The sequence below is a fragment of the Engystomops pustulosus genome, chromosome 2 (assembly GCF_040894005.1).
Source record: "Engystomops pustulosus chromosome 2, aEngPut4.maternal, whole genome shotgun sequence".
Classification (NCBI taxonomy): Eukaryota; Metazoa; Chordata; class Amphibia; order Anura; family Leptodactylidae; genus Engystomops; species Engystomops pustulosus.
In genome coordinates, this window is record NC_092412.1 from 9,158,567 (window position 1) to 9,175,436 (window position 16,870).

Genomic DNA, 16,870 nt, shown 5'->3' on the forward strand with positions numbered 1-16,870 from the left:
TCTGCCTCAAATGCATTCAAATCTAGAATAGACTTGGCCATTGATAATAATAGGGTGATACCAATGGTCACGATGGTAGACTATCTTACCAGATCCTTATCTGACCATTCCCCTATACAGGTAACATTGAACCTTGGTGACCAATCTAGAAGCAAGGGCCCTTGCAAGTTAAACCCATACTGGCTGCCGGTCCTTAATAATGCCCCTGTCATGGAATTATTCCACTTTAATGAGGGCACGGCTACTATGGGGGCAGTTTGGGAAGTGGCATATGGGGCATATAAGAGATTTGTACAGTAGGGAGATTAAAAATTAAAAAGCTCTGCTCTAACAGAAAATCCAAAGTGTAGGGTAGATGGGGCGGAGAGCAATTTTATTAGTTCCTCATCTGAGACCACCAAGTCCCACTGGTTAGAAGCACAAAAACTGCTTTCTGATCATTTACATATAAATATAAAGTAAAACATTTTCCACATTCTGAACATAAGAAAAGCTTCTACTTGGTGTGAGATCTCAGATGAGTAACAAGATGTGATTTCCGGGTAAAACATTTTCCACATTCTGGACATGAAAATGGCTTCTCCCCTGTGTGAGTTCTTTGGTGTTCAGAAAGAGATGACTGAACGCTGAAACATTTTCCACATTCTCTACACAAAAATGGTTTCTCACCTGTGTGAATTCTCTGGTGTCGAACAAGATGTGATTTCAGAGTAAAACTATTTCCACATTGTGAACATGAAAATGGTTTCTCACCTGTATGAATTCTTTGGTGCTGAATAAGCTTTGAATTCAAACGGAAACATTTTCCACATTCATTACACGTATATGGCTTCTCCCCTGTGTGAATTCTCTCATGTTTTACAAGATGTGTTTTCTGAGTAAAACATTTTCCACATTCTAAACATGAAAATGGTTTCTCTCCTGTGTGAGTTCTTTGATGTCCTAGTAAATCTGATTTCCGAGCAAAACATTTTCCACATTCTGAACATAAAAATGGTTTCTCTCCTGTGTGAGTTATTTGATGTCCTTGTAATTCTGATTTCCGATTAAAAAATTTTCCACATTCTGAACATGAAAATGGCTTCTCTCCTGTATGAGTGCTTTGATGTCCTAGTAATTCTGATTTCCAAGTAAAACATTTTCCACATTCTGAACATGTAAATGGCTTCTCTCCTGTGTGAGTTCTTTGATGTCCTAATAATTCTGATTTTCGAGTAAAACATTTTCCACATTCTAAACATGAAAATGGCTTCTCTCCTGTGTGAATTCTTTGATGTCTTAGTAGTTTTGATTTCTCATTAAAACATTTTCCACATTCTGAACATAAAAATGGCTTTTCTCCTGTGTGGCGTCTTTGATGTGTTAGTAATTCTGATTTCCAAGTAAAACATTTTCCACATTCTGAACATGAAAATGGCTTCACTCCTGTGTGAGTTCTTTGATGACTTACTAATTGTGATTTCCGAATAAAACATTTTCCACATTCTGAACATAAAAATGGCTTTTCTCCTGTGTGAGTTCTTTGATGCCCTATTAATTCTGATTTCCGATTAAAACCTTTTCCACATTCTGAACATGAAAATAGCTTCTCTCCTGTGTGAGTTCTTTGATGTCCTAGTAATTCTGATTTCCAAGTAAAACTTTTTCCACATTCTGAACATGAAAATGGCTTCTCTCCTGTGTGAGTTCTTTGATGTCTTAGGAATTCTGATTTCCGAGTAAAACATTTTCCACATTCTGAACATAAAAATGGCTTCTCTACTGTGTGAGTTCTTTGATGTCTTAGTAATTCTGATTTAAAAGAAAAACATTTTCCACATTCTGAACATAAAAATGGCTTCTCTCCTGTGTGACTTCTTTGATGTTTTAGCAATTTTGATTTCCGAGTAAAACATTTTCCACATTCTGAACATAAAAATGGCTTCTCTCCTGTGTGAGTTCTTTGATGTCTTAATAAATCTGATTTCTGAGTACAACATTTTCCACATTCTAAACATGAAAATGGCTTCTCTCCTGTGTGACTTCTTTGATGTCTTAGTAGTTTTGATTTCTCAGTAAAACATTTTCCACATTCTGAACATGAATATGGCTTCTCTCCTGTGTGAATTCTTTGATGGATAACAAGATATGATTTCTGGGTAAAACGCTTCTCACATTTCGGACATGGAAACTGCCTTTTATCTCCATGATTTCCCTCCTCTGTGGAAATATGGGATTGATCATCTTTTACTTCACCACAAGGAGATGAGGGGGGACGTCCACGGGAACCTTTTTCATCTCCTGAAAAGTATAGTCAAGAAATCATTATTGGAGGTTTTCCTTTCCCTAGTTACAAGCAGAACTAAACCAACATATTTTATCATTCGGCACTGCCAGAGCATTTGAGGATGTCAATTGGCAATACTTGCGGTTGGTCTTGGATAGGATGGGGTTTGGCCCCAGATTCATGGCATATGTGTAACTGCTGTGTGGCTCCCCTATGGCTAGGACGCATGTAAATGGCAGAATGTCCGACTGCTTCCCTCCGAGTCGGGGCATGAGACAGGGTTCCCCTTATCGCCCCTGCTCTTTGCCTTGGCCATAGAACATTCTTGTTCTATGACCTGGGTGAATGAAGGGAGTGTCTTCTACAAAGGGGGTTTAGTCTTGCAGGAAATAGCCAATGTGCCAGAAAATGCAATATTCTAGTGCAGCAAACTAGATGCAAAGTATCATTTGCAAGTCTTATCCTGCACCAGATTAATCATCTACCAATGGATACGGGGATTAATCTGCAGCAGCGGAGAATTATCTAGTTGTCTAGTGAAAGAAAGTACCTGGGAATTGTTATCTTGGTGACACCCAAGGACCACATCTCCTTGAACGTGCTCATTCAGATGGAGTGGATGCAAACTAAAATAATGGCATGGACTAAACGACTGATGTCTCTGATATGATGCTGCAACTTAATGGTGGTGCTCGTGCCCCAGTGGCTCTAAACATTACTGTCACGGGTGGTCCCGCGATCCATGCATCGGGTCACGGACGCACCCATTCTCCTCTGTGTCCCCCCGCTCCGCAGCACATCCACTCACCCGTCCCCGAGCATGTGCTCATGTCGGCTTCTCAAGATCTAAAGGCTACCCAAAATTCTATTTAACCCAGCCTCTCGGCACACACCCTTCCGGATCTTTCTGCCTCATTACCTTAGAGAAAGCTTGTTCCTGATGCCCAGTGCAATTATTCAGATTTCCCGTTGTGACCTCGATTCCGTTCCTGACATCGCTTCCGTGCTGCCTGTCCTGACCTTCTGCTACGTCCCCGACTCTGATCCTGTGCTGCCTGTCTCGACCTCCAGCCGGTCCTCAACCATGCTTCTCCTTCACTATTCTGTACTTCGCCTTGGCCGCCGCCGCGGACAAAGTCACACCTGTGGAACGACCTGGTGGTACAACGCCGCAGCAAGTCCAACCCGCTTTGCGGCAGGTTCTGGTGAAAACCGGGTGCCACTTAGATTTTGCTCCCAGGTGTCGGTTTGCATCATCGTCCGCGGTGGTCCAGAGGATCTCCTACCACCGATCCTGACAATTACATAATGACCCTATTTGGATACCATGGTCTTCCTTTTATTGGATACAAAGCTCTGTGCCTTCCATTACTGAAATTCACACTCGTCTATAAAAAGAGGTACGCTTCAAGAATCTGATGAAATGTGCGGTTTGGATAGCGGTTCCTTCCATCAAAAGTGTTTCTTAGGGAAGTGATGTTACCCTTCTAACGTATATATCTCACAGTCTTTTCTACTTTATCTCTGGCAGAAATTCTATGTCTTCTGTTGCAGGCTGCCACTGCAGACAAGTCACTACTGAGGATCGACCTGGTGGTACCACGCCGCAGCTTGTCTAACCTGCTTTGCGACGGGCTCTGGTGAAAACCGGGTACCACTTAGACTCAGGTCCCAGGTAGTGGCTTGTGTCCTCGTCTGCAGTGGTCCAGAGGATCCACAACCCTCAAGCCTGACAGTAAGATCTGGCCATGGATCCCGCCGAGGTTCCGTCTCCCAGTAAGCCTGATCTTTTCACCATCGTGATCCACCAATCTTGGCAGATTGCTACACAACGTGATCAGCTGGAGCAAGTCACCACCATGCTGCAACAACTGCTAGCTAACCAGCAACAGGTTCCTGAGGCTGCTCTTGCGACTCCCACCACTCCGGCTTGTCTACCTGCCGTTGAACCTAGACTTCGGTTGTCCATGGCCAGCAAGTACGATGGCAATTCCAAGATGTGCAGGAGCTTTATAACTCAGTGCTCCCTGCACATAGAACTTATGCCATCCCAATTCATCATGGAGCGATCCAAGGTGGCAATCATAATCAGTCTTCTCTCCCGGAAAGCCCTGGCCTGGGCTACTCCCCTTTGGGACAGAAACGACCCAGTTACAGCTTCTCTCGTGGCCTTTTTGTCTGAATTCTGGTCCATGTTCGAAGAACCGACTCGGGCCTCCTCCGCCGAAGCTGCCTTACTCAATCTACGTCAGGGGAATTCCTCCATGGGAGAGTATGCAGTCCAGTTCCGTACTTTGGCTTCGGAACGTTCCTGGAACGACGTGGCCCTGTCCGCAGCTTTCAAAAAGGTTCTTGCCTCTCATGTTAAGGATGCTCTGGCTGCTCGTGATCTGCTGTCTACTCTGAGTGGTCTCATCACCTTGGCCACCCGGATAGGCGTGCGGTTTAGGTAGCGTGCTGAGGAGTCACACCTCGAGCAATCCCAAGTCTGTCCCGACGCCTTCCTCACCTGGCTACGGCCTTCCAAAGACCACTCCAGCCTCTGGTCAATCCATCTGCAGAGGAGCCTATGGAGGTGGACAGAACTAGACTCTCTTCCGAGGAACGCATCAGAAGACGCCAGGGTAACCTCTGCCTTTAGCGTGCCAGTCCAGAGCACTTCATCGGGTCTTGTCCTATCCGTCCCCAGCCTCCGGGAAACGCTAGCACCTAGGGTTCTTGGGAGAGGCTTCCCTAGGTGTAAGCAAAGCTTCTCCACGCCTGATGATACATCTGAACCCTTGTCAAGCCAAGTGGTCTCTTTACTTCTCCAGGTTCAATCTATGAGACACCTATTGCCTGGGCTCAAAAAATGAAAAGGCCTCTGCACTTTCCAGATCTTATGATGCAGCAGTTGCAAGCTATCCCACTGCTTCTAAAGAAGCAGCCACTGCTTCTAAAGAACTCCACCGCCTGGGAAACATTTGTTCCATTTGAATTGCTACCAAAGTCGACTGCGTGGGCATATTATTCTCACTTTTCTAGGCGCGGGAGTCTGGATTACTGGAATTACTGGAATCACAACAATTTGTTCCATGAATCTTCCACTATATCTCAGTTCTTTATCAATTACGGAACTCTCTTTTGCCCGACCCTCCCTTACCTCTCCACAATCCTGCTTCCATCCCGGCCGCGGGCACGTCCTCACTTCCTAGGGCGAGCACCGGCACTCGAAGATTTAAAGGGCCAGCGCACCACTGGCCACTTCCGGGTATCCATAAAGACCGGCGGCTCCCATCATTCCCCACCAGATATTTGTGCTCACTAGCCTTAGAGAAAGCTTCCTACGTTCCTAGCTGTTGTTCCCATTCCTGCCTTGCCTGAATTCCTGTTGTTGACCTCGGACCTGACCTGTGACCTTGCATCTCTGCCACCAGCCCTGACTATGTGCCTGTACCTGACCCTGAATGCTGTTTTTGTACCTCGACCTTTGCTGCCACCATGGGCTAGTCGCAGCTGTTGAACGACCTGCTGGCACCCTGCGGCAGCAAGACCATCCCGATTTGCGGCGGGCTCTGGTGAAGACCAGGTGCCACTTAAGATTCCAGTCCCAGATGTCGCTTGTATCATCTCCTGCGGTGGTCCAGGGGGTTCACTGACCCCGAGTCCTGGGAGTAAGATCCGGCCATGGACCTCGTCAAGGTGCCGCTTCCGATTCAGGCTGATCTTACCAGCGTTGTCGCCCAGCAGATTGCATCGCAAGGAGAGCTGCAACAGATGGTTGCCACTCTGCATCAGGCTCCAGCGACTACTCCAGCGGCAGTTCTTGTGACTTTTCCAGTCGCATCGGCTTGTCTACTGGCGGGTGAACCAAGGCTCAGACTCTCCATGCTTGATAAGTCTGATGGGGATCCCACGCTCTGCAGAGGCTTTATTACCCAGTGCTCATTGCATATTGAACTGAAGCCCTCCCAGTTTGTCACCGAACGCTCCAAGGTGGCATTATAAGTTCCCGTTCGGGATAATAATAAAGTATTATTATTATTCATTGTCAGTCCTGCTGTCTTTCAGGAGTTTGTGAATTACATTTTCAGCGGCCTTCTGTATACATGTGTCGTGGTCTACCTGGACGATCTTGGTGTATTCTCCAGACCTCAAGACCCATCAATCACACGTCTGTCAAGTTCTTGGCTGGCTACGGGCTATACATCTATACGCCAAGCTTCAAAAATGTCAGTTTCACGAACGCAGCCTATCATTCCTCGGCTACATAATCTCCGACAGAGGCCTCCAGATACTGCTAAACTGTCTGCAGTTCTTCAGTGGCCCGCCCAGAAGGTCCACAAGCCAAACAGAGGTTTCTGGGTTTTGCGAACTATTATCGGCAGTTTATTCCGCATTTTTCCACTCTAGTGGACACTAGTCTCCCATCGTGGTACTTAGTAAGAAAGGTGCCTGTGCCTGGCCTCCTGAGGCTGAAGAAGCCTTCTCCAGGTTGAAGTCCGCCTTTATCTCGGCTCCTGTTCTCACTAGGCCAGACTCTGAGAAACCCTTTCTTCTTGAGGTGGATGCATCCTCCGTGGGAGCTGGAGAATTGCTCACACAGAAAGGGCCTAAGGGCCAAACTCTCACAAGACTTTTTCCTCCGCAGAGAGAAATTACTCTATTAGTGACAGAGAACTGTTAGCCATCAAACTTGCCCTGCAGGAGTGGCGGTATCTATTGGAGGGAGCTCTCCATCCAGTTTGTATGTACACTGACCACAAGAACCTACTTTTCCTCCAGACAGCTCAGCGCCTGAATCCCAGGCAAGCCCGTTGGTCGTTGTTCTTCTCAAGCTTCAACCTATTAATCCACTTCTGTCCTGCGGAAAAGAATGTCAAGGCTGATGCTCTGTCCCGTGCTTCGGATGTCATTGGAGAGGAGCCAGTTCCTTGACATACCATCTCTCCTGAACAACTTGTTGTTGCAGCTCTGGTGGATCTTCGACAGCTATCTCCCGGCAAGACGTATGTCAGACCTGCTATCCGGAAGAGGATTCTGTCTTACAGACATTCTTTGCGAGTGGCTGTGCACCCAGGGGTGCAACGTTCCATGGCCCTCATCTCCCGCTACTACTGGTGGCCAGATCTGGTCAAAGACGTCCGGGATTTTGTGGGATCCTGCTCCTCCTGTGCCCGTAACAAAGCCTCTCTTCTCAAACCGGCTGGACTGTTACTTCCCTTTGCCGATACCCAGTCGCCCGTGGTCTCACGTGGCTATGGACTTTGTCACTGATCTTACTCTCTCCTCTGGCAATATTGTTATCTGGGGGGTGACAGACCGGTTTTCCAAGATGTTCCATTGTGTTCCCTTTCCAGGTCTTCCGTCTTCTCCACTGCTTGCCAGTTCTTCCAGCAGCATGGATTTCCGTTGCACATCGTATCCGACTGTGGGGATCAGTTTGTGTCCAAGTTCTGGCATTCCTTGTGTAACTAGTTGCAAGTTTTATCTGGCCATTGTGCGGCGCCCCCGGCCCTCACTTACCTCTCCATGATCCTTCTCCCATCCCGGCTAGGCCACGCGCGCATTCCCGCTCCCTACGGCGTGCATGCACCGGTATTTGAAGATTTAAAGAGCTAGCACACTGCTGATTAAAGAGGACAAGAGAGCATGTGTACAGTAGCAAACAAATAAAGAATCACTTTATTGAAAAATGGACACAAGACAATATCAGCAAGACAAACAATGTATAAAACCAATTAAAAAGGAATGCACCCTGGTGCACCCATCAATCCTGAAACAGCCGGAGCCCGACACCTGATAATGACGGGATGTCCGAACCTGAGTCCCACAACACCATCTCACAGCTCAAATAAATGGAAATGACACAAATGGGACATGTGTCTGCGGGAGAAAGTTATACCAACATGTACCAACATATAATCTGGTCAGTGAATGAATAGTGAGAAGCACAGATGTGCAAGAAGTTCTCTGTCCCTGAATGTGTAAAGTACAATGATGGACCCACAAGGCACAGTGCTCAAACGATAATTACCGTGAGGTGTGAGACGGCGGTGAGGACCCAGGACTGGTAGCCCCACGCGTTCCGCTGCGTGCCGCAGCTTCTTCAGGGCACGCTGAAGAAGCTGCGGCACGCAGCGGAACGCGTGGGGCTACCAGTCCTGGGTCCTTACCGCCGTCTCACACCTCACGGTAATTATCGTTTGAGCACTGTGCCTTGTGGGTCCATCATTGTACTTTACACATTCAGGGACAGAGAACTTCTTGCACATCTGTGCTTCTCACTATTCATTCACTGACCAGATTATATGTTGGTACATGTTGGTATAACTTTCTCCCGCAGACACATGTCCCATTTGTGTCATTTCCATTTATTTGAGCTGTGAGATGGTGTTGTGGGACTCAGGTTCGGACATCCCGTCATTATCAGGTGTCGGGCTCCGGCTGTTTCAGGATTGATGGGTGCACCAGGGTGCATTCCTTTTTAATTGGTTTTATACATTGTTTGTCTTGCTGATATTGTCTTGTGTCCATTTTTCAATAAAGTGATTCTTTATTTGTTTGCTACTGTACACATGCTCTCTTGTCCTCTTTGCTTAGATTTGTTTTTGCATGTGTGTAGCCTCACACTGGATGTTATCTAGTAACACCGATCCCAATTCTGTTTACACAGCACACTGCTGATTGGCGCTGGCCACTTCCAGGTTTCCATAAAGACCGGCATCTCCCATCATTCCCCGACGGATATTTGCACTCTCTAGCCTTGAGAAAGCTTCCTACGTTCGTAGCTGTAGTTAACGTTCCTGACTTGCCTGAATTCCTGTTGTTGACCTCAGACCTAACCTGTGCTCTTGCATCTCTGCCGCCAGCCCTGACTACGTGCCTGTACCTGACCTCAAACCTGAACGCTGTTTCTGTACCTTGACCTTGGCTGCCCCCGCGGGCTAGTTGCACCGCCGGCTCTGGTGAAGACCAGGTGCCACTTTGATTCCGGCCCCAGATGTCGGCTAGTACCATCTCCCGCGGTGGTCCAGGGGGTTCACTGATCCGAGTAGCTACATGTATCCTGCCTTCCTTCCAATGTTTAGTTGAATAGGGGGGAAGCGGCTGGGGGGGCACACCTGATGGTTTGCACTAAACCAAAAATGTTCATGTATGTGAAATATGCAATGTATGTCCGGCTGGTTTATTGTAGGAATATGCATTTCCCTAACAAAGACCCATACGGGTGGAGGCGATATATGGGTCGCTTGTGGCATTTGTTTGGGTATTGGTGGGTAGTGGAGGGACCGGTTCTGGCTTTGGGAGGTAGCGGGTGGAAGCAATGTCAGTGGATGGGGGTAGAGGGTGGCATCAATTCTGGTTTGAATGTGAGGGTAGATGGCTGTGAATGTGATAGTAGTTAATTAGAATGTGAGAGGTCTGTCAGATGCGGCCAAGCTTATGGGGGTTTTCCAGTATCTGCTCAGACAGAAACCCGCCATATACTGCCTTCAGGAGACACATATGTCTGATGACCGTATACACTTTAAACCCTGGGGAGGGAATACATATCATGCTGTTTATTCCTCATACGCTTGGCGAGTGAGTATTTTGGTACATAGGAATATACTTTTTGAATGTATAAAGTGGTGGATGTGGATGGAGGTATATCTGCCTGAGATGCAAAATTTGCACATTCTCTTTTCTGCTTATTACGGTCTATACCCCCCCCCCTCTATATGTACGTTGGTGTTGGTATATATTGCAAAACATCCGGTATACTGTACCTGGTAGTGACTTCAATAGCGTTCCTCATGGCGGCCTTGATAGACATACTGATGGATGCAAGTGTGGGGTTTGACCCCTTTTGATACACTACTCTCGGAAGTGGGCATGATAGATCTGTGGAGGGTCTGCTATTTACACTCTAGACAATATTCCTGTTGCTTCTCCACTTATGCTAGTCTCTCTCGGATTGACTTGGCGTTGAGAGACTCTAGAACGTTGCCTCAAGTGACTGACGTTCAGTATCTCCCGAGAACGTTATCTGACCACTCGTCTATGTTAATCTCCTTCACCACCAAGGGGAATCCCATGCCTCAGTCAGGTTGTGGAAGATTAACCCCTTCTGGATGACGCAACCATTGGCGACGAGAAATGTCCCAGGCAACCTTGTCCAATTCTTTGAGGGGCATAAAGAGAGTGACTCGCAACAATGGACGTGAAAAATTTTCTTAAGGTATGTCCTGATGAAATATGTCAGCATCACTAAATCCAGGTCCCATGCATTAAACTTTCCTGTTGACCCCCAAACATTTACATCCTGGAGGATTGTCTGGAAACATAATCCCTTTCTTCCTGAAGTTATCTCTAAGTTCCAATGTCAGCAGGAAGTCTGTCTGTCATCTATTCGACCATTTTCTTTCTCAGAAAAGGAGTAGGAATTCCATATGTTGGACACCCGGAGATGTATCTGGTTACATTTACAGAGGACTGCTGAATTTAGAGCCTCTAACCATTTTTTCCATTCAATTCCAGGGAAGAAATAAGGGGAAAGAGTCTGGCAAAGTGACTGTTACCAGATGGATCGGGTCCGCCATTGCTTCCTTCTATGAAGCCAAAGTTCTAACAGTACACTCCATCAGGGTGGTGTTGGTCTGGGCCGAGTTATCTTCTGCTTCACTAGAACTCACCTGTACGGCCGCTACATGGGCTACAACTAGTACTTCCTCTAGGAATTAGAAGATGGATATGCTGTGTAACTATCTGCTGTAATCTCGCCCTAATTTCTCAATCTTAACATCAAATTACCAGTAAGTGTTATTGTCATCCTTTTGGCTTTTTTATCATGGTTGGTTGTGTGTTTGGGGCTGTACATGAACACTTTATTCTGCATTCTGTTTATATTATCCTTAGAGCAGACCACCCCTTTAAATAAGATTTTTTCTGAACATATTTGGGTGATCTTCACTGCATCCAAAAAAATTCCTCAAAGTCTTATAGTAACACAACATGTGGATATAGACTGATCCGACTGACTGGAGGAGGAGACCAGAGACAGATGAGCCGGTGTCTATGTCATCTCCATCTCCTCCCCTGGATGTGACCTCTCCCTGCAATGTATAAGGGAAGAATAACCCACAAGATACATGAAAGGCTCTTACCCTCCTCTGTCACTGATGAGGGGATTTCCTCTCCGCTCCTCCTTCCACCACAACTTTCCTGGAAAGATCCAACGTGAACATTTTACACATCAACAGTAATGCTACGATTATATTACTGCATAAACCGATCTGATCCTGAGGTGGAGACTGCGCTCATGGACTTCAGGTCTTCAACATCATCCCATAGACCAGTGATGGTGAACCTTTTAGGGACTGAGTGCGGAAACTATTCGCAAAAGCCACATATTTTTCACAAAGTGCCAAATTAAGGTAACTAAAATAACTCACACTTCAAACATATTAACGTCCTGAGGACACCAATACAGTAGAAAGAAGAAGAAATGCAGATTATTATTGCAGATTCCCTCTAAGGTCTCCTTAACAGGATGAATCAATGCCCCAGAGAAAGGGCTTTAATGATAAATCAGCTCTGTCCTCCCCTCCTTGCTCCCCCTGCACTTCAAGTTGCTTTAAAATAGCACTAAAGTCCTGGGGGCTGCCTATGACTGCAGGAGGAGATCTTGAGTCCTGAACGGTGACCTTTCTGCTGGGTAATGGTCAGGGTGCCCACAGAGAGGGCACTGAATGCCACCTCTGGCACCCGTGCCATAGGTTCGCCACCACTGCCATAGACCCTCCACCCACTGCTGCTGTAGAAGGTTAGTAGAAGCCTCATTACATCCATCTATAGAGGATTCACAGGAACCTCAGCTCCATCTACCTGATGATCCAGTGGGTTGTTCTCCTCCGGTTCCACTTTCATATCTTGGGAATCTTCAGGACTGGGACATCTCTCTGGTTCCTCTTTAATATCTCGGGAATCTCCAGGACTGGGACATCTCTCTGGTTCCTGTGTAATATCCCGGGAATCTCCAGGACTGGGACATCTCTCTGGTTCCTCTTTAATATCTCGGAAATCTCCAGGACTGGGACATCTCTCTGGTTCCTGTGTAATATCTCGGGAATCTCCAGGACTGGGACATCTCTCTGGTTCCTGTGTAATATCCCGGGAATCTCCAGGACTGGGACATCTCTTTGGTTCCTGTGTAATATCCCGGGAATCTCCAGGACTGGGACATCTCTCTGGTACCTGTGTAATATCCCGGGAATCTCCAGGACTGGGACATCTCTCTGGTTCCTGTGTAATATCTCGGGAATCTCCAGGACTGGGACATCTCTCTGGTTCCTGTGTAATATCCCGGGAATCTCCAGGACTGGGACATCTCTCTGGTGGATTTCTCTGACTGGATCCATCTATAGGAAATATACACAGTGACTGATACATTGTCTATATGTGATGATGAGATGATGGAGGAGGTGACCTCACACCTGCTCTGTCCTCTATAATCAGGAAGGTCTCCTCTTACCTGGTGATGTGAGGGGCTGGTGGTCCTCCATCATGATGTCCTTGTACTGGTCCTTGTGTCCTTCTATATACTCCCACTCCTCCATGGAGAAATAGACAGTGACGTCCTGACACCTTATAGGAACCTGACACCCACAATGACACAGTCATCACCCAGACCCCTCCCTTGTGTTATTGTACAATGTCCCAGCATTCCCGGCAGCGCTCACCTCTCCGCTCAGCAGCTCAGTGATCCTGAAGGTAAGTTCTAGGATCTTCTGCTCATGTATCAGTGAATGAGGTGGAGGCTCGGTGATGGGGCTCTGGGTCCATCCTCCTGACACACGGGGGGTCACACACTCACCAGACGACTTCTTCACTACTGTGTAATCCTGTGTATGGGGAGACACTGATCACTACATAGATCCTAAGAATCCTTCACCTCTCCAGTCATTTCCCGCTGTTATTCCTAGAGATAAGAGCCGTGTCCTGGGAGACTCTCACCTCTCCGGTTATCAAGGAGATCATCTCCAGGGTGAGCTCCAGGATCCTGGCCGCCATCTGCTCTCTGTCCTTCTCCCGGATCCCTGGTGGATCATTGATGGAAAGGATCATCTTTAGGAGAAACCTCTGGGAGTCCTGGATCTATAGAACCTGAGGAAACATGACAAGAACTAAGAGCAAACTCTATATGAAGCAATTGTGTCCATGACATGTGTGATGTGACAGATGGGGATTCTCCAGACACTGGAGGGGAGGTCACTGGACTGAGGGAGGAGTGATGGCGCTGGACTGTGCCGCTCCTCACTAATAGCACATACTGGACCCCACATGGAGGGACCTGGAGCATGCTGGGAGTTGTAGTCCCTCCATATAGTGTGTGCGTTCCTGGAGCATGCTGGGAGTTGTAGTCCCTCCATATAGTGTGTGGGCTCCTGGAGCATGCTGGGAGTTGTAGTCCCTCCTCTTATCACTTACCTCTTCTCTTTACCTCACACAAGTCCTCCAGGTCCCTGTAAAATAGTCATGTGACCCTGGGGATGTGATGTCACTAAAGGGGCGGGGACTCCTGGAGAAAAGGAAGCAGCAGTGAAATGGTGGATGAAGGACCTTTGTTGATGTAATAGATCATGTGATCAGTGTGGGCGGGGCGCTGGTTATGTGTCACCTGTGAGTGTGAGCTCTGGATGCAGTCTCCCGGGTGAGGGGCAGCAGTGACATGTAGTGATGGAGTTACCGCTCCCTATAAATACTCACATCACCAGTGGCTTCTATGAGGGACATTTGTGCTGCTTCCAATACAATAATAACTTTATATAGCGGCATCATATTCAGATCATGGGGAACATATAAAATAAGTCATAACTAAATAATAACATAGGGAACACTAGGAGGGCCCTGCTCACAGGAGATTACAGTCTATGAGGATGAGGGGGGACACAAGAGCTTACAGTCTATGAGGATGAGGGGGTGACACAAGAGCTTACAGTCTATGTGGATGAGGGGTGACACAAGAGCTTACAGACTATGAGGATGAGGGGGGGACACAAGAGCTTACAGTCTATGAGGATGAGGGGGGACACAAGAGCTTACAGTCTATGAGGATGAGGGGGTGACACAAGAGCTTACAGTCTATGAGGATGAGGGGGTGACACAAGAGCTTACAGTCTATGAGGATGAGGGAGGGGACACAAGAGCTTACAGTCTATTAGGATGGGGTGACACAAGAGCTTACAGTCTATGAGGATGAGGGGGTGACACAAGAGCTTACAGTCTATGAGGATGAGGGGGGACACAAGAGCTTACAGTCTATGAGGATGAGGGGGGACACAAGAGCTTACAATCTATGAGGATGAGGGGGGACACAAGAGCTTACAGTCTATGAGGATGAGGAGGTGACACAAGAGCTTACAGTCTATGAGGATGAGGGGGTGACACAAGAGCTTACAGTCTATGAGGATGAGGGGGGACACAAGAGCTTACAGTCTATGAGGATGAGGGGGTGACACAAGAGCTTACAGTCTATGAGGATGAGGGGGGACACAAGAGCTTACAGTCTATGAGGATGAGGGGGTGACACAAGAGTTTACAGTCTATGAGGATGAGGGGGGACACAAGAGCTTACAGTCTATGAGGATGAGGGGGTGACACAAGAGCTTACAGTCTATGAGGATGAGGGGGGACACAAGAGCTTACAGTCTATGAGGATGAGGGGGGTGACACAAGAGCTTACAGTCTATGAGGATGTGGGGTGACACAAGAGCTTACAGTCTATGAGGATGAGGGGGTGACACAAGAGCTTACAGTCTATGAGGATGAGGGGGGACACAAGAGCTTACAGTCTATGAGGATGAGGGGGGTGACACAAGAGCTTACAGTCTATGAGGATGAGGGGTGACACAAGAGCTTACAGTCTATGAGGATGAGGGGATGACACAAGAGCTTACAGTCTATGAGGATGAGGGGTGACACAAGAGCTTACAGTCTATGAGGATGAGTGGAGGACACAAGAGCTTACAGTCTATGAGGATGAGGGGTGACACAAGAGCTTACAGTCTATGAGGATGAGGGGATGACACAAGAGCTGACAGTCTATGAGGATGAGGGGGGTGACACAAGAGCTTACAGTCTATGAGGATGAGGGGGAGACACAAGAGCTTACAGTCTATGAGGATGAGGGGGAGACACAAGAGCTTACAGTCTATGAGGATGAGGGGGTGACACAAGAGCTTACAGTCTATGAGGATGAGGAGGTGACACATGAGCTTACAGTCTATGAGGATGAGGGGTGACACAAGAGCTTACAGTCTATGAGGATGAGGAGGTGACACATGAGCTTACAGTCTATGAGGATGAGGAGGTGACACAAGAGCTTAAAGTCTATGAGGATGAGGGGGTGACACAAGAGCTTACAGTCTATGAGGATGAGGGGTGACACAAGAGCTTACAGTCTATGAGGATGAGGAGGTGACACATGAGCTTACAGTCTATGAGGATGAGGGGGTGACACAAGAGCTTACAGTCTATGAGGATGAGGGGGTGACACAAGAGCTTACAGTCTATGAGGATGAGGGGGTGACACAAGAGCTTACAGTCTATGAGGATGAGGGGGGTGACACAAGAGCTTACAGTCTATGAGGATGAGGAGGGACACAAGAGCTTACAGTCTATGAGGATGAGGGGGTGACACAGGAGCTTACAGTCTATGAGGATGAGGGGGGTGACACAAGAGCTTAAAGTCTATGAGGATGAGGAGGTGACACATGAGCTTACAGTCTATGAGGATGAGGGGGTGACACAAGAGCTTACAGTCTATGAGGATGAGGGGGGTGACACAAGAGCTTACAGTCTATGAGGATGAGGGGGGTGACACAAGAGCTTACAGTCTATGAGGATGAGGGGGGACACAAGAGCTTACAGTCTATGAGGATGAGGGGGTGACACATGAGCTTACAGTCTATGAGGATGAGGGGGGTGACACAAGAGCTTACAATCTATGAGGATGAGGAGGTGACACATGAGCTTACAGTCTATGAGGATGAGGGGGTGACACAAGAGCTTACAGTCTATGAGGATGAGGGGGGTGACACAAGAGCTTACAGTCTATGAGGATGAGGAGGTGACACATGAGCTTAGAGTCTATGAGGATGAGGGGGTGACACAAGAGCTTACAGTCTATGAGGATGAGGGGGGTGACACAAGAGCTTACAGTCTATGAGGATGAGGGGGTGACACAAGAGCTTACAGTCTATGAGGGTGAGGGGGTGACACAAGAGCTTACAGTCTATGAGGATGAGGGGGGTGACACAAGAGCTTACAGTCTATGAGGATGAGGGGGTGACACAAGAGCTTACAGTCTATGAGGATGAGGGGGTGACACAAGAGCTTACAGTCTATGAGGATGAGGGGGGTGACACATGAGCTTACAGTCTATGAGGATGAGGGGGTGACACAAGAGCTTACAGTCTATGAGGATGAGGGGGTGACACAAGAGCTTACAGTCTATGAGGATGAGGGGGGTGACACAAGAGCTTACAGTCTATGAGGATGAGGAGGTGACACATGAGCTTACAGTCTATGAGGATGAGGGGGTGACACAAGAGCTTACAGTCTATGAGGATGAGGGGGGTG

General features: G+C 47.5%; 3 protein-coding genes across 3 annotated transcripts in view; 1 reads left to right on the top strand and 2 right to left on the bottom strand.

The window, feature by feature from the left end:
• LOC140116870 (uncharacterized) overlaps positions 1–16,870 on the top strand; it is a 401,113-nt gene that overhangs the window by 279,356 nt on the left and 104,887 nt on the right.
• LOC140119748 (uncharacterized) lies at positions 260–13,541 on the bottom strand. The gene is given in 6 exon segments (XM_072139101.1): positions 260–563; positions 566–2,280; positions 2,516–2,603; positions 12,763–12,885; positions 12,970–13,131; positions 13,244–13,541. Coding segments are annotated over 6 exon segments (2,325 nt in total). The 5' UTR covers positions 13,355–13,541; the 3' UTR covers positions 260–437.
• LOC140119874 (uncharacterized) lies at positions 10,007–12,751 on the bottom strand. Its single transcript, XM_072139303.1, has 2 exons — positions 12,116–12,751; positions 10,007–11,452 (listed from the first exon to the last, which is right to left on the bottom strand). The coding sequence occupies exons 1-2, from the start codon at positions 12,677–12,679 to the stop codon at positions 11,309–11,311; spliced, it is 708 nt and encodes a 235-aa protein (XP_071995404.1). The 5' UTR covers positions 12,680–12,751; the 3' UTR covers positions 10,007–11,308.

Excerpts from the sequence above, each read along its gene's own strand:
- LOC140119874 (XM_072139303.1), bottom strand. The coding sequence starts at position 12,679 with ATGTATCAGTCACTGTGTATATTTCCTATAGATGGATCCAGTCAGAGA. Across the intron at positions 11,453-12,115 it reads ACAACCCACTGGATCATCAG|GAAAGTTGTGGTGGAAGGAG; the intron begins GTAGATGGAGCT and ends GGATCTTTCCAG.